Source organism: Halichoerus grypus, chromosome 2 (assembly GCF_964656455.1).
Source record: "Halichoerus grypus chromosome 2, mHalGry1.hap1.1, whole genome shotgun sequence".
In the NCBI taxonomy this organism is placed as follows: Eukaryota; Metazoa; Chordata; class Mammalia; order Carnivora; family Phocidae; genus Halichoerus; species Halichoerus grypus.
This window is the reverse complement of record NC_135713.1, coordinates 204,121,315-204,144,267: the sequence shown is the minus strand read 5'-3', so window position 1 is coordinate 204,144,267 and position 22,953 is coordinate 204,121,315. Positions and strand designations below refer to the sequence as shown.

At 49.6% G+C, this 22,953-nt stretch overlaps 1 protein-coding gene and 1 long non-coding RNA gene across 5 annotated transcripts; one reads left to right on the top strand and one right to left on the bottom strand.

Moving 5' to 3' along the window:
* Positions 1-226: 226 nt before the first annotated feature.
* LOC118533338 (cyclin-dependent kinase 3) lies at positions 227-22,905 on the bottom strand. 4 transcript variants are annotated; one of them, XM_078066115.1, is made up of 8 exons: positions 5,172-5,261; positions 4,124-4,249; positions 3,770-3,847; positions 3,566-3,686; positions 2,713-2,883; positions 2,520-2,621; positions 2,063-2,266; positions 227-919 (listed from the first exon to the last, which is right to left on the bottom strand). In XM_078066115.1, exons 1-8 carry the CDS (start codon positions 5,213-5,215, stop codon positions 794-796), a joined length of 972 nt encoding a protein of 323 aa, XP_077922241.1. In that variant the 5' UTR covers positions 5,216-5,261; the 3' UTR covers positions 227-793. The 4 variants fall into 4 exon arrangements, with proteins under 4 accessions (XP_077922241.1, XP_077922243.1, XP_077922242.1 ...); XM_078066117.1 differs by lacking the exons at positions 227-919; positions 2,063-2,266; positions 2,520-2,621; ... (2 more) ...; positions 3,770-3,847; positions 4,124-4,249 and adding exons at positions 12,823-12,977; positions 15,263-15,383; positions 22,678-22,905 and having other exon boundaries at positions 4,849-5,262; XM_078066116.1 differs by lacking the exons at positions 227-919; positions 2,063-2,266; positions 2,520-2,621; ... (2 more) ...; positions 3,770-3,847; positions 4,124-4,249 and adding exons at positions 12,823-12,977; positions 15,263-15,383; positions 22,666-22,904 and having other exon boundaries at positions 4,849-5,262.
* Positions 16,739-20,783, top strand: LOC118533340 (uncharacterized). The gene is made up of 2 exons (XR_004916189.2): positions 16,739-16,983; positions 20,013-20,783. It is a non-coding gene; the product is annotated as an uncharacterized LOC118533340 (long non-coding RNA).
* Positions 22,906-22,953: the final 48 nt, after the last annotated feature.

Genomic DNA, 22,953 nt, shown 5'->3' with positions numbered 1-22,953 from the left:
CCCGACCAGCCCTGCCGAGGGAACGGGTGCTTCCAGGGGCTTCGGCTCCCTTGACTCTGGGAGGGGTGTGTTGGCAGGTCACGGAAAGATCATGAACAGCCCCTCCCCACCACCTCTGTTCTGGGTCTCTCGGTTCGGGCCAGGAACTGTCTCCAGCCCTCTCTGTCCACCTCCCCCTTGTCAGCAAGTCCCTGGTAACCCCTTGAGGAGAAAAACACTGGCAAACTCAGGAATACATCACTTTTATTTCCTGTTCTTAAAACCAGGGGCGAACGAACATAAGCATTTCCTAAGTACGAGGCAACAACCCAGAACCACCACACACACCCTCACCCACCCTGGGATCAGGAAAATGTCCTCTCTCTCCCTTGCCCCCGCTTCCTGTTTAACTTGGACTCTTCGCTGGAATGCAACTCTTCCCCAAAAAACATTTTAAAGCCATAAAGACCAGCAGGGGGCACCCTTTCCGGAGGGGGGGTTGTCTGGCTCCGCCTTGCGGCCAGGTGGGGCCGGCTTCGAGCTCTCCCCGGCGACTTGTTCCAGAGCCAGGGGATGCAGTCTCTAACATACCCCCTTCCCCCTGGTGCATGGAGCTTCCATGCCCCCATCTCGAAACGGCATCGTCAAACCCAACCAACAACACGAGAACTTGCTAACGTGGGGGCAGAACTAACCCAAACTCAGCCCCCTTGGCTGCTGAGGCCAGATTCCTCAGAGCTTTGCTCTCTCCCAGATACGCTTTCTTGGGAAGTGCGTGGGGAGGCTGGAGAGAGGCTGGGAAGCCCCGGCCTTCTCAGCGGCAGAACCGCTCCAGCACGCACTGGTGGGGGGCCGGGGAGGTCTCCGTGGACGAGAAGTATGGATGCACAAGGGCAGCCTTGGCTGAGATCCGCCGGCTGGGGTCGTACTGCAAGAGTTGCTGTGGAGGAAGGAGGAGGAAAGAGACTGAGCCTTGGTGCGGCCAGGCCCGAAGAGGAGTTACCCTCCAGGCCCCAGGGGGCGGGCCCCAAGCTCCAGAGCATCTGCCTTCAAACCAGAACCGTGTGTAACCACTATCTCCCGGCTCCCGAGCCAGTTCTGGCAGCTCCCGGAATCTGGGGACAAAGAACTAGTTCTAGGCCGGCCTGGGAAGTCATCCCCATCTCCTGCAGCCTAGAGGCTGGGTCCGTCTGTCCTCTTCCTACCTGAGGTTCCCAGGCCTCTGCCTACTTCTGGCTGAGACAGACGTCTCTCCGTGTATCAGGAAGGAGAGGGCCAAACCTGTCTCGGGAGCCTACTTGAGGGTGGGGCAGGAACTCAGAGTCCCTAAGCCCCAGCTAGGCTGTGGAAGGACCCCTTGCCCGGGAGTAGCCAGGACGGAGAGCTAAGAGCCTTGGCTGGAGGCATACGCCATCCTGCTGGCCTTGGGTTGGTAGACATTCACAGGTGTCTGGGAAGATGAAAATACTGCCCTGCCTTCTTCTGGCCCAACACCAGATTAGAGACAGATGTGGCTCCGAGTCTTTGTGGGCAATGGGTGGCCTGCCTGAGGCCTTCTGGGCAGTCTGGCCTGGGCCAGCCCAATGGGGCAGGATGGTGCAACGGGACAGGTGAGCTCAGACTGTGGCAGGGGCCCAGACAGCAGGGAACAGCCTCATGTGAAGAGCAACTATTGTGGAGGGAGGCATGCTCCCTGCCTGCGAAAGCTTACAGAAAAACGGTAAGTGGGGCGCCTGGGTGACTCAGTTAAGCGTCTGCCTTCGGCTCAGGCCATGATCCCAGGGTCCTGGGATCGAGCCTTGTGTCGGGCTCCCTGCTCTTCATCACAGCATAAAAACAGAACTAACCAGAAGAAAGTAGTTTTAAAAGGAAACATGAATGCTGGACTTAACAGGGGAAGGGCCTCCAGGCTGAATAATCAAGATGCACAGGGACAGAGACAAACTAGTTGTGTTCAGGGGTCAGAAAAGAGACCAGCTGGACTTAGGAGGAGCTAGGGTGACACAAGGGGCTGGCTGACAAGGAGGCACTTCCGGTGGCCGCAGCAGCATGTCTTGCCCTCTGCTGCCTCCCACCCGCCTACCATGAGCAGGTCCTTGCCCTCTGGTTCCAGACTGGGCACGATCTCCTCCAGCCCCTTCCTGGTCCACTTGGGGAAACTGCCCTTATAGTCAGGCAGCTGGGTGACCCCTGGCCACGTGGCTTCACTGGGTGTCCCCAGGGTCCGAAAGATTCGGAAGAGCTGGTCAATCTCAGAGTCGCCAGGAAACAGGGCTCTGCGGGTCACCTGAAATGAGGAAGAGGAGGTGTGGGACCCACTCCCTTGTCCTCCAGAATCCAATCCCAGATAAGCTATCCTTCCCAGGGCTGTGCTAAGAATCCCGGCCTTTTCTGGAATAAGGTTCGCTTCCTTAGTCCCGTAGCCCGTCCCAAACAGCCCCGAATCCACCTCCAACAGGAGAATCAGAGTCCCACTCGCACCCCAGCAGGACCCTGCCCGTGGCCCTGGCCTCCGTGGCCATGTTTGTCCCTCCCTCTACCATCTCGGCAAAGATGCAACCAATGCTCCAGACATCCACAGCTGTGGAATAGAACTTGCTGCCCAAGAGGATCTCAGGGGCACGATACCAGAGTGTCACCACCTGCGGGGGCAAGAAAACCGTCATTCCGGGTGGCTGAGCGCTCAGGGGCTAGCCCTTCAGCGGCCTCCTCCTCCCCTTTGTGCCGCAGTACCTCGTGGGTGTAGGTGCGTAGGGGCACCCCAAAGGCTCGAGCCAGCCCGAAGTCAGCCAGCTTGATGGCACCCAACTCGTTGATGAGCAGATTCTGGGGCTTCAGGTCGCGGTGGATGACCCGATGAGAGTGGCAGAAATTCACCCCCTGCAGCAGCTGGTAGAGGTAGCTCTGCCGAGGAGAAGCGCAAGGAGGAGCTGGTTGAGCGGAAGCCGCGCTGGCCGAGCGGGGCCTTCCCGTCCTTCCCCGCCTTCCCCGTCCTTCCTTCCCCGTCCTTCCCCGTCCTTCCTTCCCCGTCCTTCCCCGCCTTCCCCGTCCTTCCCCGCCTTCCCCGTCCTTCCCCGTCCTTCCCCGTCCTTCCTTCCCCGTCCTTCCTTCCCCGTCCTTCCTTCCCCACCTTCCCCGTCCTTCCCCGTCCTTCCCCGTCCTTCCTTCCCCGCCTTCCCCGTCCTTCCTTCCCCTTCCTTCCCCATCCTTCCCCGTCCTTCCTTCCCCGTCCTTCCCCGTCCTTCCTTCCCCTTCCTTCCCCGTCCTTCCTTCCCCGTCCTTCCTTCCCCGTCCTTCCTTCCCCACCTTCCCCGTCCTTCCCCGTCCTTCCTTCCCCGCCTTCCCCGTCCTTCCTTCCCCTTCCTTCCCCGTCCTTCCCCGTCCTTCCTTCCCCGTCCTTCCTTCCCCACCTTCCCCGTCCTTCCCCGTCCTTCCTTCCCCATCCTTCCCCGTCCTTCCCCGTCCTTCCTTCCCCATCCTTCCCCGTCCTTCCCCGTCCTTCCTTCCCCGTCCTTCCCCATCCTTCCTTCCCCGCCTTCCCCGTCCTTCCCCGTCCTTCCTTCCCCGTCCTTCCTTCCCGCGCTACCTTGACCAGGCGCAGGGGCAGCTCGGAGGCTGCGGCCGAGTCCATGTACTTCTTCAGGTCCTGGCTGAGGAACTCAAACACCAGGTAAAGCTTCCTCTCACTGTGCACCACGTCCAGCAGCCTGGCCGGGGGGACACCAGTCAGCACGCGGCTCCCAGCGGGACCGCGACAGGCCCCGCTTCCCCACGTCCTTCCCCAGCTCACCTGACGATGTTGGGGTGCTTAAGCTCTTTGAGCAGGGAGATCTCCCTGATGGCCGTGCTTGGGACTCCCTCGGTTTCCCTGCAGGGAAGGAGCGGACAGCAGTGGCGGCAGCGACCCGGGAGGGGTGCGTCTGCCCCGGGGGAGGCACCCGTGAGGTCCGTGTTCCTAAGAACGGCCTGGCCCCCCAGCGACGGGGCACTGTGCTCCCCAGCACCTCCTGACACCACCAAGGGCCCTGGGCAAAGCGTGGCCGGAATGCGGACGTGAGGGCCGCCCGGGCGCCCTCAGACATGGGGGTGAGGGGCAGGGGCCGCCCCCGGGGCGGGGTGTCTCGGGGGCCGCGGCGGCACTCACAGATCCAGCCTGATCTTCTTGAGGGCCACGAGCTGCCCTGTCTCCTTGTTCTTGGCCTTATACACCACCCCATAGGTGCCCTCTCCGATCTTCTCCACCTTCTGGAACACATCCATAGCCGCAGAGCTGCCCAGGAAACAGAGGGCGCCTGGGGCATTCACCGCCACACCCAGCACCCCCGCCGCCCCTCCGGCCCCCACAGAACACCCTGCCCAGCGCCCCCCCCCCCCCGGGCCCAGGCCCGCCTCTGCGCCCCCCCAACCCCGGAGCCCGCCCGGCCCAGGCAGGAAGGTGCCCCAGCTACGGAGCGCAGGAGGGCCCAAACTTCTCAGCAGAGCCCCTGCCTCGGCCCAGGCTCTGGGGGGTGAAGGCTACCCGGAAGGGCAGCCTGGGGGGGCTGGAGTCAGCCCCAGGGCAGAAGTCAGGGGTTGGGAAGGGTTTCTGGAGCCACACTCCTGCCCTAGGCCGCACGGCCACGGTGAGGGGCTGGGCCCCAACTGTCTGGGACGCTCGGCCTCCTCTGAGGGCAGAACTTCGGTGGGGGCAGCCCCCCTGCATCCTGAGCCCACCAGCCCGGCCCTGGGGGCCCCTAACACCCCTCCCACAAACCCCAGCCCAGAATTCACCAGAAACCCTGTGCTCCTGGGGCCTCACTGCCGGCAGGCTGCCTGCTCCGCGGCTCCCCCTCCTGGCCCCCTCCGGCGCTGCACCACGTGCACACAACGCAAGGTCTCCCCCACTGGGGCCTTTATTCATGAGGACCTTCCAGAACCCTCCATACTCCCCCTCGAGGCTCAGGTCCCAGCACCCCACAGCTCAGCCTCCAGCAGGCTCCTAGCGGGGGGGGGGGGGGAGGTGTCCAGAACAATCCAAATTAGCAACCCCTCCACTTCGGTCCAGCTCCAGAAAAAGGCTGTCACTCTGGGGAAGGTCCTGCATCTTCTCTGCTCAGGCATCTCCAGTGGGCTTGGCCTCAGGAGCAGGCTGGGGGGGACAGTTGCCAGGAATTGCCATTTGCTCCTGGCCGTTGTCCCTCTCTCGCTGGTACCTCCTCTGCTCCCGGACGGCTTGTTCCAACAAGGGGAGATTCATTCCTTCCACACAGGTCAGCACCCGGGCCTTCACCACGGAGCCTCCATCTGAAAGTCACAAGCACGAGGCACTAGCAGTGACTGACCCCCGTGTCAGCAACGCACCTCAGACGCATTCCAGCTGTTTCCCCCGGACTCACTCTCAGGATGAGTTTGAAGGATGGCATTCGGATACTGGTAATCTTTCTCTACTTGGGCTTCAGAACGGTGGGCCTGCCGCACACTATCCCCACACGTGTCTGGAGCTTAGGGGAGAGCCTGAAAATCCCACTTTTCCATGGAGGAAGGGCCAGATAGATGTCCCGTCTAACATCCGTCCTTTGTCATCTTAATTCCCGCCACCTTCCCTGCCCCAAGTGCCCAGGGTTGAGGAGGGGTCACAATCACCATCCCAGTTCTCCATTTGTACTAAGGGAAGGGCCTCCTTGGCATACTGGGCCCCACTGGCATTGAAAATTGGGGCAAAGAGAACCCCATAATTAGTAAATCCAAGGGGAGAGTTTGGCCTTGTAGAGGTAAGTCATCCCACCCTGGACGAGGGGCTGGGATGTGCTTCTAGCACATTGCTGTGTTGACCTGATGGAAAGATCTGTCAACGTGCAGGTGACATCAAGCGGGAGAGACATCTGGGCCTGCCCTAACAGGTTTTTTGTTTTTTTGTTGTTTTTTTAAGTAGGCTCCATGTGGGTTGAGAGAACAACCCCGAGATCAAGAGTTAGATGCTCGACCAACTGAGCCACCCAGGAGCCCCGTTTTTTTAATTTTTTTCATCCATGTTCTTTATGCTCTCTGGTCACGTCAACAAACATAATCAGTGTTCTAGGACATCCTGTTTCCTTTGATGCGGTTTTGAGATACAGGCTCTCTGGTTACATAGATCATGCCTTGCCTTCCTCCTAGTCTAGACCACTTTCTTTCTTCTTTTCCTTGTTTCTTTTCCTTCCTTTCCTTTCCTTTCCTTCCTTCCTTTTCTTCCTACCTCCCTCCCTCCCTCCTACTCTCTCTCTCTTTCTTTTTTTAAGTAGGCTCTACACCCAATGTGGGGCTTGACCCTGGCATGGGGCTCAATTTCATGACCGCGAGATCATGACCTGAGCCGAAACCAAGAGGCAGATGCTTAACTGACTAAGCCACCCAGGCACCCTGCACAGAACTTTCCTTACATGATGCCTATCAGCTCTTTCCTCCCATCAGCCTGGGGAAACCCGCCCTCCTAGATTTATATTGAGGAACATGTTGTTTCTCCCTGTGAATGAAAAATATTATTAAACATGGAAGTGACCTTAAGAAATATGATTATCACAAGGGACAAACTGGGAAATTCTTTTTTTTTTTTTTTAAAGATTTTATTTATTTATTTGAGAGAGAGAATGAGATAGAGAGAGCATGAGAGGGGGGAGGGTCAGAGGGAGAAGCAGACTCCCTGCTGAGCAGGGAGCCCGATGCGGGACTCGATCCCGGGACTCCAGGATCATGACCTGAGCCGAAGGCAGTCACTTAACCAACTGAGCCACCCAGGCGCCCAAACTGGGCAATTCTGTCAGTCCATCTGCAGGTCCTTGTAACTGGGATACAAGAACAGCGTTTGAAGAAATAACTGCAGGGAGGGGAGAAGAGAGTCTACAGACAAGATGGCTAGAGAGTCCTTTAGGGGAATTTTTTTCAAGCTTAACGAATCCAGAGCAACAGAGAGACTGAATGCCAAGGGCAGTGGGAATGCAGTGGGTGGAGGCATGGGTAGGAGAGAGGGAAGGGGTGATGGAAAGAACAGACCTTTTAGGATGTCTGTCCAAGCAGGGAAGGAGGGTCACAGCGAGGTAGGGACACAGAGCAGAAGATGATGACACTGTTATTATTTTAATATAGAAGAAGCTTGAGTGATTTATACGCTGAGAGGGAAGAGGCAGGGGTAACAGGTTAAGGACTCAGTTGAGAGGGCAAAGTCCCCGTGGGAGGACAGCCATGAGTCACGCCGCAGGGAAGATGGGCCCTTCCTCCTCCCAGACGGGAAGAAAGGGGCCACTGGTGCGTGTGGACACGGGTAATTTTAGGAGGGGCTCTTGCTGCAGCCTCTGTTGGACCTGGGACTTAGGAGGTGAGGCAGTCTACTGAAAGGGGCGAGGAGGTGATGAAGTAGGGGTCTCCTGTGACAGGCGAGTGCCGCACGGTGGGAGGGGGTGGACCGGGACGCGCACAAGGCCCTGGTGCAGGCAGTGGTGATGGAAGGCAAGGGCCGGAAACTTCCACCAGGAAACGGGTTGCCATGGCAGCGAGGCCCGGCTGGAGCAGAGGAAAGTGAACAGGAGAGAAGGCAGGAGAAAAAGGAGCCCGAAGTGCACAGGTCCTATGGGGCTGAAGAGCAGGGAGGTACCAGGAGTCAGGGCTGCAGTCCCAGGTGGCACAGGCATGGCCGTGGCTGTGGGAGGCAGAAGTGGGGCAGAACCGGTTGGCCGCAGAGAAGAACAAAGGTGTGAACAGCAAACCCGAGCGGCTAGCAGGCTGCTGGCCCCACCTCTGGGCCCTGCGGCGTGTGTGACCGGGAAGGCTGACCAGGCTCTACATGGGGATGGGAGGGGAGCTGCGGTCCTGGGAAAGAGCCAGGTTTCAGGCAGACAAGGGCATAAAAAGCCTTTCAGGGAGGAGCGAAGGTTCCAGAAGACACAACAGGAAGGCTTGTAAGGGCAGGGACCAGCTAGAAGAAAACCAGACGGGTAGGATTTATGGCGAGGGCTCAAGGGCGGCCTCTCGCTGTAGGCAAGGTCACCTACAGCCTGGGAATTCTCCTAGGGACTCCTAGGAAAGGCTGTGTCCCAACACCCCCACCCTGGGAGGGAGCCCTCAGGCTGTTGGATGGTGCTCCAAGAACCTGTCAGAGCCAGTGGGTTTCTGGCAGGCATTTCTTCACCTTTTTGGTCTCCTCGGCTCGCTGTGTGCACAAATTTCGGGAAGGTGACTTTATTTTTCTTTTTAAGTTTTATTTATTTAATCTCTACACCCAATGTGGGGCTCGAATGCACGACCCCGAGATCAAGAATCATGTGCTCTTACGACTGAGCCGGCCAGGTGCCCCAGAAAGGTGACTTTAGGAGGCCTCTTGTCTGTCCTTAGAGCTGCTAACCTTGCCACCTGATAGATCTGTGTCTAGTCGATGTTTGTGCCCCCCTGGACTTAGGACCTGACCGGGACCAGACACATAGAGGTTTGAAAGCAGCCAGGCAGGAACGTTGCAGACCAGGGATCAGCAGCCACCTCCACCCTCAGCCCACACTCTGGCCCTTCCTCCTCAGGGCTCTTTACTTCCGTGTGTCAGTTTCAAACGATGAGCACGTCTTACTGAGAAATTAGAAATTTAGGGGGAAGTTTTTTCTTAAGAAAAAAAAAACACACTGGGTGCCTGGGTGGCTCAGTTGGTTAAGCGACTGCCTTCGGCTCAGGTCATGATCCTGGAGACCCAGGATCGAGTCCTGCATCGGGCTCCCTGCTCAGCGGGGAGTCTGTTTCTCCCTCTGACCCTCCCCCCTCTCATGTGCTCTGTCTCATTCTCTCTCTCAAATAAATAAATAAAATCTTTAAAAAAAAAAAGAAAAAAAAAAACACACAGATTGTGATGAAAATAATGAGAAGCAGTCAAGTAGCCAGAGCCCCGGGAGAATGCTGCCTGACCCGAGGCTTGATCATTCAGGTTCAGGTTTGGGGGGCGGGGGCAAGGACACCTGAGAGTGTTGCTTGCCGCCTGCGCCTTCCAGGTGCGTCGGGGCCGATCCATCCGCTTCTACAGCGGGGCCTTTGGGGGAGGCCCAGGTGTTCCTGGCTGATCCCTGCTGTGCGGCGTTCCTGCCGTGCTTTCGTGGACCTTTCGTGGACCTTTCGTGGACCGACGGGAGCAGCCAGTGTTAACGATCCTTGCCTGGATTCATTATTTTATCAGGACTTTTAAAGAAGTGCCTTTCGACATTTCCTGCATTTATGCACTGTGATTCTTCTCTCAAGAACATTTCCTCACCCACTGTGAGCCGTCCCTGAACTACAATCCATTCAGAAAAAGGCAGGGCAAAGAAAGTTTAATGCAACCAGGAGGAAGCAATCAGCCAATTCCAGACCCGAGCTCTCTAATAAATGGCATTAAAAAAAAAAAAAAGGACAGAACTCTTACAGAGACTTGGGGTACGTAAGCCAAATGCAATAAATGGACTTTGGATCCTGATCGGAACTAACCAATTTTAAAAAGCCATGGAGGGGAAGGGAGTGAACATGGACAAGGTATTAGATTATATCAAGGGACAGTTGGGGATGACGGTGGTAGTGGTAGAGGCATATGAGGTGTTTACGGGGAAATGAAATGATGTCAGATTTGCACCAAAAGACACCAGCAAAATATTTGTATCTGTATTTGCAGTTGGGCCTTAGCATCCTGGACACTGGGCTGTGGGCTCCCGGGAGCTCCAAGGATGCACTGCAGGGCTGGGGTACAGGAGAAAGCCTCAGGTGACCGAGGCTATAGTCAAAGTGGAAATCATTTGTGCAAAGGCCCTTTGTACCCATTCCCACCCTCACTCCTGATGCCTCTCTCAAATCAATAAGAGGGCAGGAATTCTGCGAGCTAGCTCAAAGGCTTAAGCCTGAATAAAGATTAACTTTTATTAAATCAAAGATAATTAAAGTAAGCACTATCTAATAACATTTTTTCTAGCACATTTCATCCAGAGTTAAAAACCACCATGACTTTTAGGAAGGAAGTTGGTGTTATAAGGTAAGAAACAAATGTTTGCATCCTTCAATAGAGCAATTCTACTTTTAGGAAACTATCCTGAAGAAAGAACACTTCACAGTTTTCTTTTCATAGTAAACAGGAGAGTTAAAAGACAAAAATTACAGAAGAGGAGATTAGGAAAACAACTTTTACATTCCCCAAACAGCAAGGGTTTTTTTTGCCAAGGCCTGGAGAGAACAGTTCTTTGCTCAAGTTGAGAAATCTCAAAGTATCTTACTTTGAGAGAGGTTTCAAGCAGACTCCGTGCAGAGCGAGGAACCTGACACGGGGCTTGATCTCACCCCCTGAGATCACGACCCAAGCCGAAACCCAAGATTCCCACACCCAACAGACTGCATCTCCCAGGTTATATCATTTTGCTTTTTTAAATTAGTGAATGGGGTGCCTGGGTGGCTCAGTCGTTAAGCGTCTGCCTTCGGCTCAGGTCATGATTGCAGGGTCCTGGGATCGAGCCCCACATCGGGCTCCCTGCTCCATGGGAAGCCTGCTTCTCCCTCTCCCACTCCCTCTGCTTGTGTTCCCCTCTCTTGCTATGTCTTTCTCTGTCAAATAAATAAATAAAATCTTAAAAAAACAAAAAAAAGAATCAGAAAATGGACAAAGACAGTGCATGAGGATATTAACTGTAGCATTTTTAATATATATTGAGGTATACAGTTTTTTTTTATTTTTTACTTATTTTTTTTTAAGTAGGCTCCATGCCCAGCATGGAGCCCAATGCAGGGCTTGAACTCACGACCCTGAGATCAAGACCTGAGTTGAGATCAAGAGTCAGACACTTAACCAACTGAGCCACCCAGGCGCCCCAAAAGACACAATTTTTTTTTTTAAAGGTTTTATTTATTTGACAGAGAGAGACACAGCGAGAGAGGGAACACAAGCAGGGGGAGTGGGAGAGGGAAAGGGAGAAGCAGGCTTCCTGCTGAGCAGGGAGCCCAGTGAGGGACTCGATCCCAGGACTGAGCCGAAGGCAGACGCTTAACAACTGAGCCACCCAGGCGCCCCAAAAGATACATTTTTTAAAACGTTTTTCCCCCTCTGGCTATAAAAGCAATACATCTTCATTGTAAAATGCTAATACAAGTACAAAAAAATCCCACAGTCCCACCACCCAGAAATAACTGCTATTAACATTCTGGTGAATAATCTTTCAAACTTCTATGTATATAAAAAAATGTATATTAGGTGTGCCTGGCTGGCTCAGTCCACAGAGCATGCGACTCTTGATCTTGGGGTTTTAAGCTCAAGCCACACGTTGGGTGTAGAGATTACTTAAAAATAAAATCTTTTAAAAAAATGGGATCATATGATACATATTGTATTGTAAACTGCTTTTTCTTAGTAAGATATTGTGAACATCAGGGCACCTGGGTGGCTCAGTTGGTTGAGCATCCGACTCTTGATTTGGCTCAGGTCATGATGTCAGAGTCATGGGATTGAGCCCTGCACTGGGCTCTGCGCTAGGCATGGAGACTGCTTGGGATTCTCCTCTCCTTCTGCCTCTCCCCGCTTCCCCTCTCCCCGCTTCACCCCTGCTCACGCTCTCATGCGCTCTTTCTCAAAAAAAAAAAAAAATATTGTGAACATCTCTTCATGTCAACTGATAAAAATTTACAGCACCATTTTTAATGACTGCACAATATCCTACTAACTGAATATACCATAATTCCTTTAACCAGTAAATGCACAGTATATTTATAAGAGCAAAAAATGGAAACAATATAAATGTGCAATGGTCTTGTGAATTGATACACATCTAATCTATAAAATATTATATAGCCATAAAACATTACTACATCTACAAAAATTTTAAAAACATGGGGAAATGTTTATGGTACAATATGAAGTCTAAATAACCAGATACAACATTACATAGTATGATACCAACCATGTAAAGGAAGACGACACAGGGACAGCCAGGAGAGAGAGGCAAAGAATTCATTCAAGTACCTAGGTTTTAAAAAGCAACCTTCAACTCTTTTTTTTAAGATCTTATTCATCTATTTGAGATAGACAGTGAGAGAGAAAGAGCACAAGTGGGGTGGGGGGAGCAGCGGGAGAGGGAGAAGAAGACTCCCCGCCAAGCAGGGAGCCCGATGCAGGAACTTGATCTCAGGATCCCGGGATCATGACCTGAGCCGAAGGCAGACGCTTCACCGACTGAGCCCCCCAGGCGCCCTGCAACCTTCAACTCTTGATGCCAGAGAGATTCTCCCAGGTTGATGGGATTCCTTCCCTTCTATTTCTCTTACCCTGACTTCCTGGCCTGTTATTCCAGCCCCATCCTCGCCTTGCCTTAGTTTTCTAATCTATGGAACAGCAACAATAAGACTCAGTTTAAAGACCTGGTGGGCAGGGGAGATGGGAGTGGGGATTGGTTAGCCCGGTGATGGGTACTGAGGAGGGCACGTACTGCATGGAGCACTGGGTGTTATAGGAAAACAATGGATCGTGGATCACCACATCAAAAACCAATGATGTATTGTATGGTGACTAACATAACATAATAAAATTTAAAAAAATAAAAAAATAAAAAATAAAAAATAAAGACCTGGTGGGCAAATTCAAAAAGATGGAAGCAAACCGTGTAGTACCAGGCCTGGCATGTGGTGGGCCTTCAGAAATTAGTGATTTCTCTCTTCTCTCACTTCCCTAGAGCAGGTCCACTGAGCCCGATCACATGTGTTTCCCATGAGTCCTTGAACTTGTGGGCTGCTTTGGAAGGGAAGCTAGTCCTGCGGGGGACTCCTGTTGGGTCAGAAGCCAGGCCCCGTCCTAACCGAAGACTGCCCCACCCAGGACCCAGTGTGAAAAGGGAATGTGAAGCCACGGCTTACCCTGGTGCTCCAGCTCTCCAAGGACAAGGTACAGGGAGTCCTTCTGGGCTTGGAACGGCTCCACCAGCTTAGTGCAGACCAGGATCTGGTGCTCGTCAGATCCATGCTGAGCTCTCAGCGTCACTCGGGATTGGGTCACATCATAGAGGCACAGCCTGCAGGTCAGGGAAAGTGTGATCATTTTTGTCCAGAAAGAGAACAAACACAGAAAGCTCGAAAGGTTCTGGGAGGCCAGTATACCCATGCGCCTCTGATCAGAGAAATAAAAATGGCAGCAACAAGTCAGAAAAATTGTTTTCAGTCTACATTGTAAAGATATAAATTACATGCATTACAAGGCACCTGTTTATTTATTTATTTATTTTTAAAGATTTTATTTATTTATTTGACAGAGAGAGACAGCGAGAGAGGGAACACAAGCAGGGGGAGTGGGAGAGGGAGAAGCAGGCTTCCCGCCGAGCAGGGAGCCCGATGGAGGGCTCGATCCCAGGGCCCTGGGATCATGACCTGAACCGAAGGCAGACGCTTAACGACTGAGCCACCCAGGCGCCCCAAGGCACCTGTTTAGAGAGTGTTGACAAAAGTATACACTGATGTAACCAGCACCCCGATTAAGATGTGGCCCATTTCCATCACCCCAAAAGTTCCCTTGTGCCACTACTCTGAAGTCAATCTCCCCATCTCCCACGCCAGGCAACCACTGATCTGCTTTTGGTCCCTACAGGTGTATTTTCCTACTCAAGCACCTCATATAAATAGGATCACAACAGCATGTATTCTTTTGTGTCTAGCTTCTTTCACTCAGCGTGATGGTTTCGAGATTCATTTGTGCTGTTGGATAAATCAGTGGTTTATTCCTTCTATTGTTCAATAGCACTCTGTTGAAATTATTATTATTTTTTAATATTTTATTTATTTGACAGAGAGAGACACAGTGAGAGAGGGAACACAAGCAGGGGGAGTGGGAGAGGGAGAAGCAGGCCTCCCGCCGGAGGAGGGAGAGAGGGAACACACACACTCGCTGTGCTCCCACTCCCTGTTTGTGTTCCCTCTCTCGCTGTCTCTCTCTGTCAAATAAATAAAATCTTTTAAAAAAATGATTTTATTTATTTACTTGAGAGAGAGAGCATGAGCAGGGGGAGTAGCAGAGGCAGAGGGAGAAGCACACTCCCCGCCGAGCAGGGAGCCCGACGCGGGGCTCGATCCTAGGACCCTGGGACCATGACCTGAGCCAAATGGCAGACGCTTAACTGACTGAACCACCCAGGTGCCCTCGTTGTGGTTTTAATTTGCATTTCCCTGTGACTAATGATGTTGAGCATCTTTTCATGTGCTTATTATCCATTTGTGTATATATATATATCTTTTTGGCATATGCAAAATTGTTTACTTTCTGTATGACTGCTAAGTGTTATGTATATCCTCTCTTGTGAAGTGTCTATTCAAGTCTTTGCCCTCCTCCTTTTTAACATTCTGTAACATATGCTTTTCCCCTCTGGTTCTACTTAGGTATAACCGAAATATAATAAACTATACATACTTAAGGTACACACTTTGACATTTGACATTTTATACACTTGAGCAACTGTCTGCACAATCAATAATGAACACATCGTTTCATCACCCTGAAAAGTTCCCTCTTGCATTTTCATATTCCTCCAACACACCACACCCAGGCAATCCTTGCAGGCAACTGGCCTGCTTTTTTTTCACTATAGATTTTTTTTGCATTTTCTAAACTTTTACATAAATGGAACCATACAACATCTAATTTTTTTTTGGCCTGGTTTCTTTTTTTTTTTTAACGATTTTATTTTTTTAAAGTAATCTCTATACCCAACACGCAGCTTGAACTCACAACCCTGAGATCGAGAGTCGCATGTTCTACTGACTGAGCCACCCAGGTGCCCCATCAACAGTCTTTTTAAATTCAGCCACTCTAGTGGGCATACAGGAGTACCTCGTTGTAGTTTTAATTTGCATTTCCCTAAGGATACTATACATATGTGGTGTGAACACACACCCATCCACATATTCATGTACATCCATACACAAGCGTGTCTAAATTAATCACCAAAAGGTTAGCAACGGCTGTCCAGAGAGAGGGATTACGGGTGATTTTCACTTGCTTTCTTTATACTTTTATGGATTGTCTACCTTTTTTCCAGTGAAAACATATTAATGTTTTAGCACTTAAAAAATAAGTTGACAAGGGACGCCCAGCTGGCTCAGTCAGGGGTGCGTGCGACTCTTGATCTTGGGGTCATGAGTTTAAGCCCCGTGTTGGGTGTAGAAATTACTTGAATAAATAAAACTTCAAAAATTTTTTTAAAAAAACTAGACAAACTTATAATAACACCATTTTAATTGTTTTTTTCTGGCGGGGGAGTGTGGGAGGCACTGAAACATCCCCCCACCCTATGAAAAAAACCACTCTCACCTGCCGAATGTTCTCAGTGTACCCCCGTTGGGAACTTGGCCAGCACTGACTTCCCAGGGGAAGTAATAGATCCCAGGTTTGGGCAGCATCTCAAATAGCTGGGCGGGATTTCTGAAGATTCCTGACAAGCCAAGCAGACCACAAGACTGAGATTAGCAGATACCCAAGACCAGCAACACCTGATAGGCTAGTTCCAGTGGCACTTTAATATTTAAAGATATTTAAGAGTGGGAGTTTAATATTTAAGAGTGGTAGTTTAATATTCAAAAAAATTTTTGATCGGTTATGCATTCACTAATTTATTTATTTATTTATTTATTTGTTTGACAGAGAGAGACACAGCGAGAGAGGGAAGACAAGCAGGGGGAGTGGGAGAGGAAGAAGCTGAGCAAGGAGCCCGACGTGGGGCTTGATCCCAGGACCCTGGGATCACAACCCGAGCCGAAGGCAGACCCCCAACGACTGAGCCACCCAGGCGCCCCATTCACTAATTTAAAAAAGCAAAATGATATAACCTGGGAGATGCAGTCTGTTGGGTGTGGGAATCTTGGGTTTCGGCTTGGGTCGTGATCTCGGGGGGTGAGATCAAGCCCCGTGTCAGGTTCCTCGCTCTGCACGGAGTCTGCTTGAAACCTCTCTCTCTCTCCCTCTGCCCCACGAGCACCCCCCCATGCATACGCACGCTTTCTCTCTCAAATAAATAAGTAAATCTTAAAAAAAAAAAAAACCTACGTGGAGAACTGTCGTCCCACTCCAATCCCTCTGCAATCCAGTCCCACCCCGATCCCCCCGAAGAGGGGTCTATAAAAGGACAGACAGTATCTCACCATCTCTGTCACAACTATTCAATGTTGCCGTAATAGTATGAAGACAGTCACAGACAATACACACAGAAACGAGTGAGACTTGCTCCTTAAGCTTTATTTACAAAAACATGCAATGAGCTGGATCTGATCTGTGTTGAAGTTTGCCAACCCTGGCCCTTAAAGAAAATCATTTTTATTTATTTCTTATGTAACCTTCCAGGGTTTCATTATGCAAACAATAACAAAGATATTTATTTCCCCTCTATACTCTAAATTTCTTTTTTTTTTTAAGATTTTATTTATTTGAGAGAGAGCGAGCACGAGCAGGGGTGGGGGAGGGACAGAGGGAGAGAATCTCAAGGAGACTCCACACCCATCACACAGCGTGCAGCCAGACTCAGGGCTCAGTCTCATGACCCTGAAATCATGACCTGAGCCGAAATCAAGAGTAGGAATGTTTAACCGACTAAGCCAACAGGTGCCTAACCCCTTCCCTCTATACTATATATGCTGTTCTGTATTTTGATTTTTTTCACCTAATATATTTTTTTAAGATTTTATTTATTTAGAGAGAGAGAGAGAGAGAAAGAGAGCGAGAGCACAAGCAGGGGGAGTGGCAGAGAGAGAAGCAGGCTCCCTGCTGAGTAAGGAGCCCGATGTGGAACTCGATCCAGGACTTGGGATCATGACCTGAGCTGAAGGCAGACGCTTAACCAACTGAGCCACCCAGATGTCCCAATATATTTTGACATTCTTTCATAATTGTACATAAAGTGAGTCTTTTTTTTTTTTAGTAGGCTCCACACCCATCGCAGAGCTCAGGGGGGGCCTGAACCAATGACCCTGAGATCAAGAGCCAAGCTGAGATCAAGAGTTGGACGCCCAACTGACGGAGCCACCCAGATGCCCCTACAGGTTTGTTTTTTTAAATATAAATCTAAAACTATTCTAAAATAAAAAGGTTATTTAAAAAAAAAAATGAAGACCCCAGGGTGCCAGGGTGGCACCCTTCCGTTTGGGTTTCTCTGATGTTTTTCTCATGGTTAGACTAGGGTTATGAGTTTTGTTAGTAATTTTAAAAAGAGAAAGAAAACATTGGTTTAATAAGTCATGTGATAATAATGCAAAGGACACTTGGCAGGCTTTTTAAGATGAGGCATTGTATGCACTCATATGGCAGGATCGCCAAGATAGACCATCAGGGAAAAAGGTAAGGAGCAGGCATGTACATAAAATACATACATCTGTGTATGTGTGAAAGAACACTCCAGAACATGAGGATCCACGTGTAGAAAATGTTAGGGAAGTGGGGATTCAGGAATAATTATTCAGTGACAAAGGAACCCTGAAGGTGATAGGCTTCAACTGTTTAACAGGCTAAACCAAGGGAGACAGAAACACAGGAAATGTCAATGAAATCATCCCAAGTAAGATCCTTGCAGAAGCCAGATGATACAGCTTTAGCACAGAAGCTTAATGTTAGGGGCGCCCGGGTGGCTCAGCTGGTTAAGCGTCTGACTCTTGATCTCAGCCCAGGTCTTGATCTCAGGGTCGTGAGTTCAAGCCCCACATTAGGATCTGCACTGGGCATAGAGCCTACTTAATTAAAAAAAAAAAAAAAGTAAAAGAAACTTAATGTTACCTAGAACCTTGCATAACAGGTGTTGGTACCCTCTAACGAGGTCATCAGCACTGTCACTGGTCAATGTTCAAGGATCATTTCAAGTCAGAACAACAGCACAGGGGCAAATGGCCAAGGCCTAGTCCTATTGCCCTAAGTGCAGATGTTCTATATCCCTGCGACCAGGGAGCGGAGCCATTCCTGGACCCAGAAATGAGAGAGCCCCCAAATCATCTTTGGCATGAGAGAGAAGCAAAAAACAAAACAAAGCAAAACCAAAAATCAGCCAAGAGAAGAAAAAAATGTATTGGTTCCTATTTTGGGATAATGGGGACAATTCTGTCCCATCTAGCAAAAAGGTAAAAACTTAAGACTCTTTTTTTAAAAAGTAATTTTTCTAGGGGTACCTGCATGGCTTAGTCGGTTAAGCGTCTGACTCGGCTTCTGCTCCGGTCATGTGTGATCTCAGGGTCCCAGGCTTGAGCCCTGCATTTGGCTCTGTGCTCAGTGGTGAGTCTACTTGAGGATTCTCTCCCTCTACCCCTCCCCCCACCCCCCTCCCCATCTAAAATAAATAATCTTTTTTTTTTTAATTTTTTTTTTAAGGTTTTTATTTATTCGAGAGAGAGAGAGAGCACAAGTAGGCCGAGCGGCAGGGAGAAGGAGAAGCAGGCTCCCCGCCGAGCAGGGAGCCTGACGCGGGGCTCGATCCCAGGACCCTGGGATCATGACCCGAGCTTAAGGCAGCCACTTAACCGACTGAGCCACCCAGGTGCCCCTAAAATAAATAAATCTTAAAATTTTTTTACTCTCAAGTACCACATATACTATAAACTAAGCTATAAATAACTATGTCATTAAATTTATTTTTTTTATTTTATTCATACAGTAGAATTGACTCTTTGGAGGGGTATATGCTTTTGCAAATTTCAACCTCATTTATTTTTTTTCAAGTTTACTTATTTATTTAAGTAATCTCTATGCCCAACACGGGGCTCAAACCCACAACCCTGAGATCAAGAGTAGCATGCTCTTCTGACTGAACCAGACAGGCGCCCCATCATTGATTATTCATTCATCCATTTCTTTATGTTTAAAGATTTTATTTATTATTTATTTATTATTTATTTGAGAGAGAAAGCGTGCAGGAGTGGGGTGAGGGGCAGAGGGAGAGGGAGAAGCAGACTCCCCGCTGAGCAGGGAGCCTGATTTAAGGGTTCAATCCCAGGACCCTGAGATCATGACCTGAGCCAAAGGCAGACACCTGACTGACTGAGCCAGCCAGGTACCCCAGTTTTTAATTTTATTTTATTTTATTTATTTTTTAAAGATTTATTTATTTTTGGGGGGGTGAAGTGCAGAGGGAGAGAATCATCAAGCAGACTCCCCGCTGAGTGCAGAGCCCTATGCAGGGCTCAATCCCACAACCCATTAGATTACGACCTGAGCTGAAACCAAGAGCCAGACGCCCATCCAACTGAGCCACCCAGGCGCCCCACCCCTGATTTTTTTTTTTCAAGCAGAAGTTGCTATGTGTTTATTAAGACATTTCTGTTAATTTCCTTAAGCGCAGCTGGCTCAGTAAATCATTATCCATATACCATCAGACATGCAAGAAAGTTTCTGAGAAGCTGTACCAAGGCTGGCTTTTCTTATGGCTTAGCCAGGTTTCCGTTTGAGTAATAACCTGTACTGTAGTGCCTTGCCCTTTCCATTCCCCAAGGCAAAACATCCACTGCTGGGAGAAAAATCCACAGCATGAACAAGGGAAACAGGCTTCTTTTTTTAACGACTGGGAAATTTGAAAAATACCGTACAGGAAGGATGGGAAGGATGGTGACCCGATTTGACTGCTTCTTTCATTTTTTTCCGAAGCAATTGGTAAGATTTCTATGGTAGGACTGAAGGTCAGAAAAGTAATACCTGTAACTAAGTTCATGATAGCTTTTATCAGCTTTGGGTTTCTTTCTTGGAGATAAGAATCTTCATTGTAGGGGCACCTGGGTAGCTCAGTCATTAAGCATCTGCCTTCAGCTCGGGTCATGATCCAGCTCAGGTCATGATCCCAGGGTCCTGAGATTGAGCCCCGCATTGGGCTCCCTGCTCAGCGGGGAGTCTGCCTCTCCCTGTGCCCCCCACCCACCGCTCATGCGTGCTCTCACTCTTGCTCTCAAAAATTAATAAATAAAATCTTTTAAAAAAATTCATATCGAATCTATGCACTTCACTCCCTCCACAGTCCAAGCTTTCATTAGCTTTGAAACTGGTCTGTTTTCCTTCTATTTTTTCCTTCTATTTTCCTTCTATTGCTCACTCTCTTCAGAACCACCACAGTGATATTTTAAAATGGAAACTATGCCACAGGGAGTACTTTCTGCCAGAACCTCAAGTCTGAATCTAACAATGCCTCTAGATACAACCAACAGCTTACAGAAAATACAGAAACCGAGGAACAAATCAAAGACATCACAGAGATGGTAAAATCCAGATTGTGGGAAATTCAATGCGAAAAATGACCTTTTTCTTCTGTTTCTTTCTTTCTTTTTTTTTAAGGTCACACTGGGTGTGACCCTGAGATCAAGACCTAAGCCACCCAGGTGCCGCTTGACCTAGCTTTTTCAACAAATAAGTTGAAGAAAAAAATTGTACAGTGGAAACCTATACATTAAAAGAGACTTAAGATTCTTATCAACCAACTGCAATGTGCAGAATTTGTTTGGACCCTGATTTGAACTAACTAACTGTAGACAATTTTTTATGAAACATTTGAATATCGATTGTAATGACCACAAGAAATTTTTGTTAATATTTCCAATTGTGATAATGGTATTGGGATTGTGTTAAAAATAGTTTAAAGATACATACTAAAAGTCTTTATGGATATGATATCAGATTTGCTTTAAGTTAACATGGAGGGGGAATTGGGTGAAGGTACAGTGGATAATTATTGGACCTGGGTGAAAAGTAGATGGAGTTTATTGTATTATTCCTTCTACCTTTGTACATGTTTGAACAGTTCCACAATTAATATTTAAAAATGTAAATCAGGTCACAAAACCCCACTGAAAATCAATTAAAGGCTTCCTATTATAAATTCCTATTAAAATTTAAAGTCTTTGTGTCGGCCCACAGTGCCACATGGGGTCTGCACCTGGCCTACCTCTCGGCTCTGACGTTTGCCATCACACTTCTAGCTCACGCTCACTCTCAGGACCTGCATACTTGCTCTTCCTCAGACTTGAGCAGTCTTCCCCAGACCTTCACATAACTGGTTCTCTTTCCCTATTTAGGTCTCAGTTCATCCTCCGACTCCTCAGCAAGGCCTTCCCTGTCCACCCTATCTAAATTAGCATTCTCCACCACCCCCAGTCCCTCTATCCCCTTAGCTTGATTTATTTTCTTCATTGTCGTTTACTAAGTAATAGAATTTCAGAGCGTGATTTGTTTACTTCTTTAATGCCTCTGTCTCCCACTAGATTATCAGCTCCATGAGGGCATTATTCCTCACAGTATCCCCTGTGCCTAAAACCGTGTCTGGGCATTATGAAATATTTATTGAATAGAATGTATTCATGAAGATCATCTACCCCCACACTCAAACTGGACACAGGGAACCCAAACCACATCTTACTGCCTACATTAACAGAACTTTCTGGTCCTATGCCTTCATTAGCACTTTTTTTTTAACTCTTCTTGACTGTCCAGCCCAGGCAAATGGTTTAACCATTAACAGCCAGTTTGCTTTCTGAGGTTATCTGAATTCCCTCGCCTTGATGTTTCCACCAATTTTCTCCTGTTGTACTGGGGTTCTTACCCAGTCCTGAAATGAAAGACACGCCTTAGACTAAATTTCCAACTCTCAATAAATTCTGGCCTTACCTTCTCCTAGACACTGCCAAAGGTTTGCCAAGTAGTGTTTGTCCTTACCTGAGTAAGCAATCACCTCACCTTCGTCTTATGATGTTGTGTTGTGGTATTTGGGGAGGGGGCTTTTGACAAGAGGACAATCCAAACACAGCAGCCAAACTAAGTATTTTAACGCCGGGGGGCATTAAAAACATAATCAGTAACAGTGCCTTGCCCTGATATATTGGAGTTTGGGGCAAAAGGAAAAATCAGTAATAATGATCTTGTCTTTATTAATCTTGATTAGTGCTCCCTTAAATTATATCGGAGGTGAATGCCTCATTTACCTTACCGTATTCCCGGTACTGTTACTAAAAACTGATGCAATAAATAACAGAGTATGAAGTGCACAGTTTTAAAAAATCTGTGGATTTTTTATGTGGATTCGTATGTTGTTTGAAGTTATAAAGGTATATTAGGGAGAGATAAAGGAGATGGTGTAGTGTGCTCTATCTTCATCAAGTATTAAGTCAAAAGGTAACTAAAACAAGAGCTAGCATGTATTTTATGTAATCAGAATTAAAAACACAACTGGTTAAAAGTGGCTGCCTCTGAGGATGGGGAGCTCTTGCTTTTTATTACAAATTCTCCGATACTAGGTTTCCTAAACATGGACATCTATTACTTTGACGACGACGGTGGTGATAACTGTGAAAGCAAAAAAAGTCTGGATTCCAAGACTCCTAAACGGCCAGCTCGGCCACATTCTGGTCCACACCCACCCCATTAATGGGGAGGAGGGCCCGCAATCCCACACCCAGCTCCCCGAAGCCAATGCTTCTGGCAGCAAGGATGCCATTATCTGAACAAAAGATTACTGGAGGCCTCTTCCCCGGCGACTTTCGTCCTCCTTTTTTTCTCCAATTTGGGAGGGTCTGGGGAAACCCCACGACAACCCTCCCCAGCAGCGCCGCGTGGCCCAGAAGTTCAAACCACCCCACCCCCGGCCCCCACCAACGACCTTCAGCCCTCGGGAGGCCTCCACAGGCGGACCCGGAAGCGGCGGGACGGACACGTCCCAAGGCGCAGGCGCAATCCTCCTCAGCCGCGTTGTCCCGCCCCTTCCCTACCTCCTCGCCAACCTGTCGGGGTGTCGCGGCGGCCTCGGGTTCCCTCTTTCCGCCTCGCGCGATCGCGTGACGAGGGAGGGGCGGGTTACCAGGAGCGCCTGGCTTTCCTCCCTCCCCGCCCCCCGGGGCAATTTCTTGACGGTCTTCCGGGGTTGCCTCCCCGGGGGGGCCGCTCTAGGACGCCCCTGGACGAGAGCGGAGGACTCGCCCGCCCCGCAGCCGCGTACGGTCACCACGCCCGCGCCGGCGCCGCTCCGCCTCCGCCGCGGTCGCTAGCGCGCCCACCGG

Coding starts and splice junctions, on each gene's coding strand:
- LOC118533338 (XM_078066115.1), bottom strand. CDS start 5,215: ATGAATCTCCCCTTGTTGGAACAAGCCGTCCGGGAGCAGAGGAG. Junction 2,622..2,712: donor TACGCACCTACACCCACGAG/GTACTGCGGCAC, acceptor TTGCCCCCGCAG/GTGGTGACACTCTGGTATCG. Junction 2,267..2,519: donor GTTGCATCTTTGCCGAGATG/GTAGAGGGAGGG, acceptor TCCTCATTTCAG/GTGACCCGCAGAGCCCTGTT.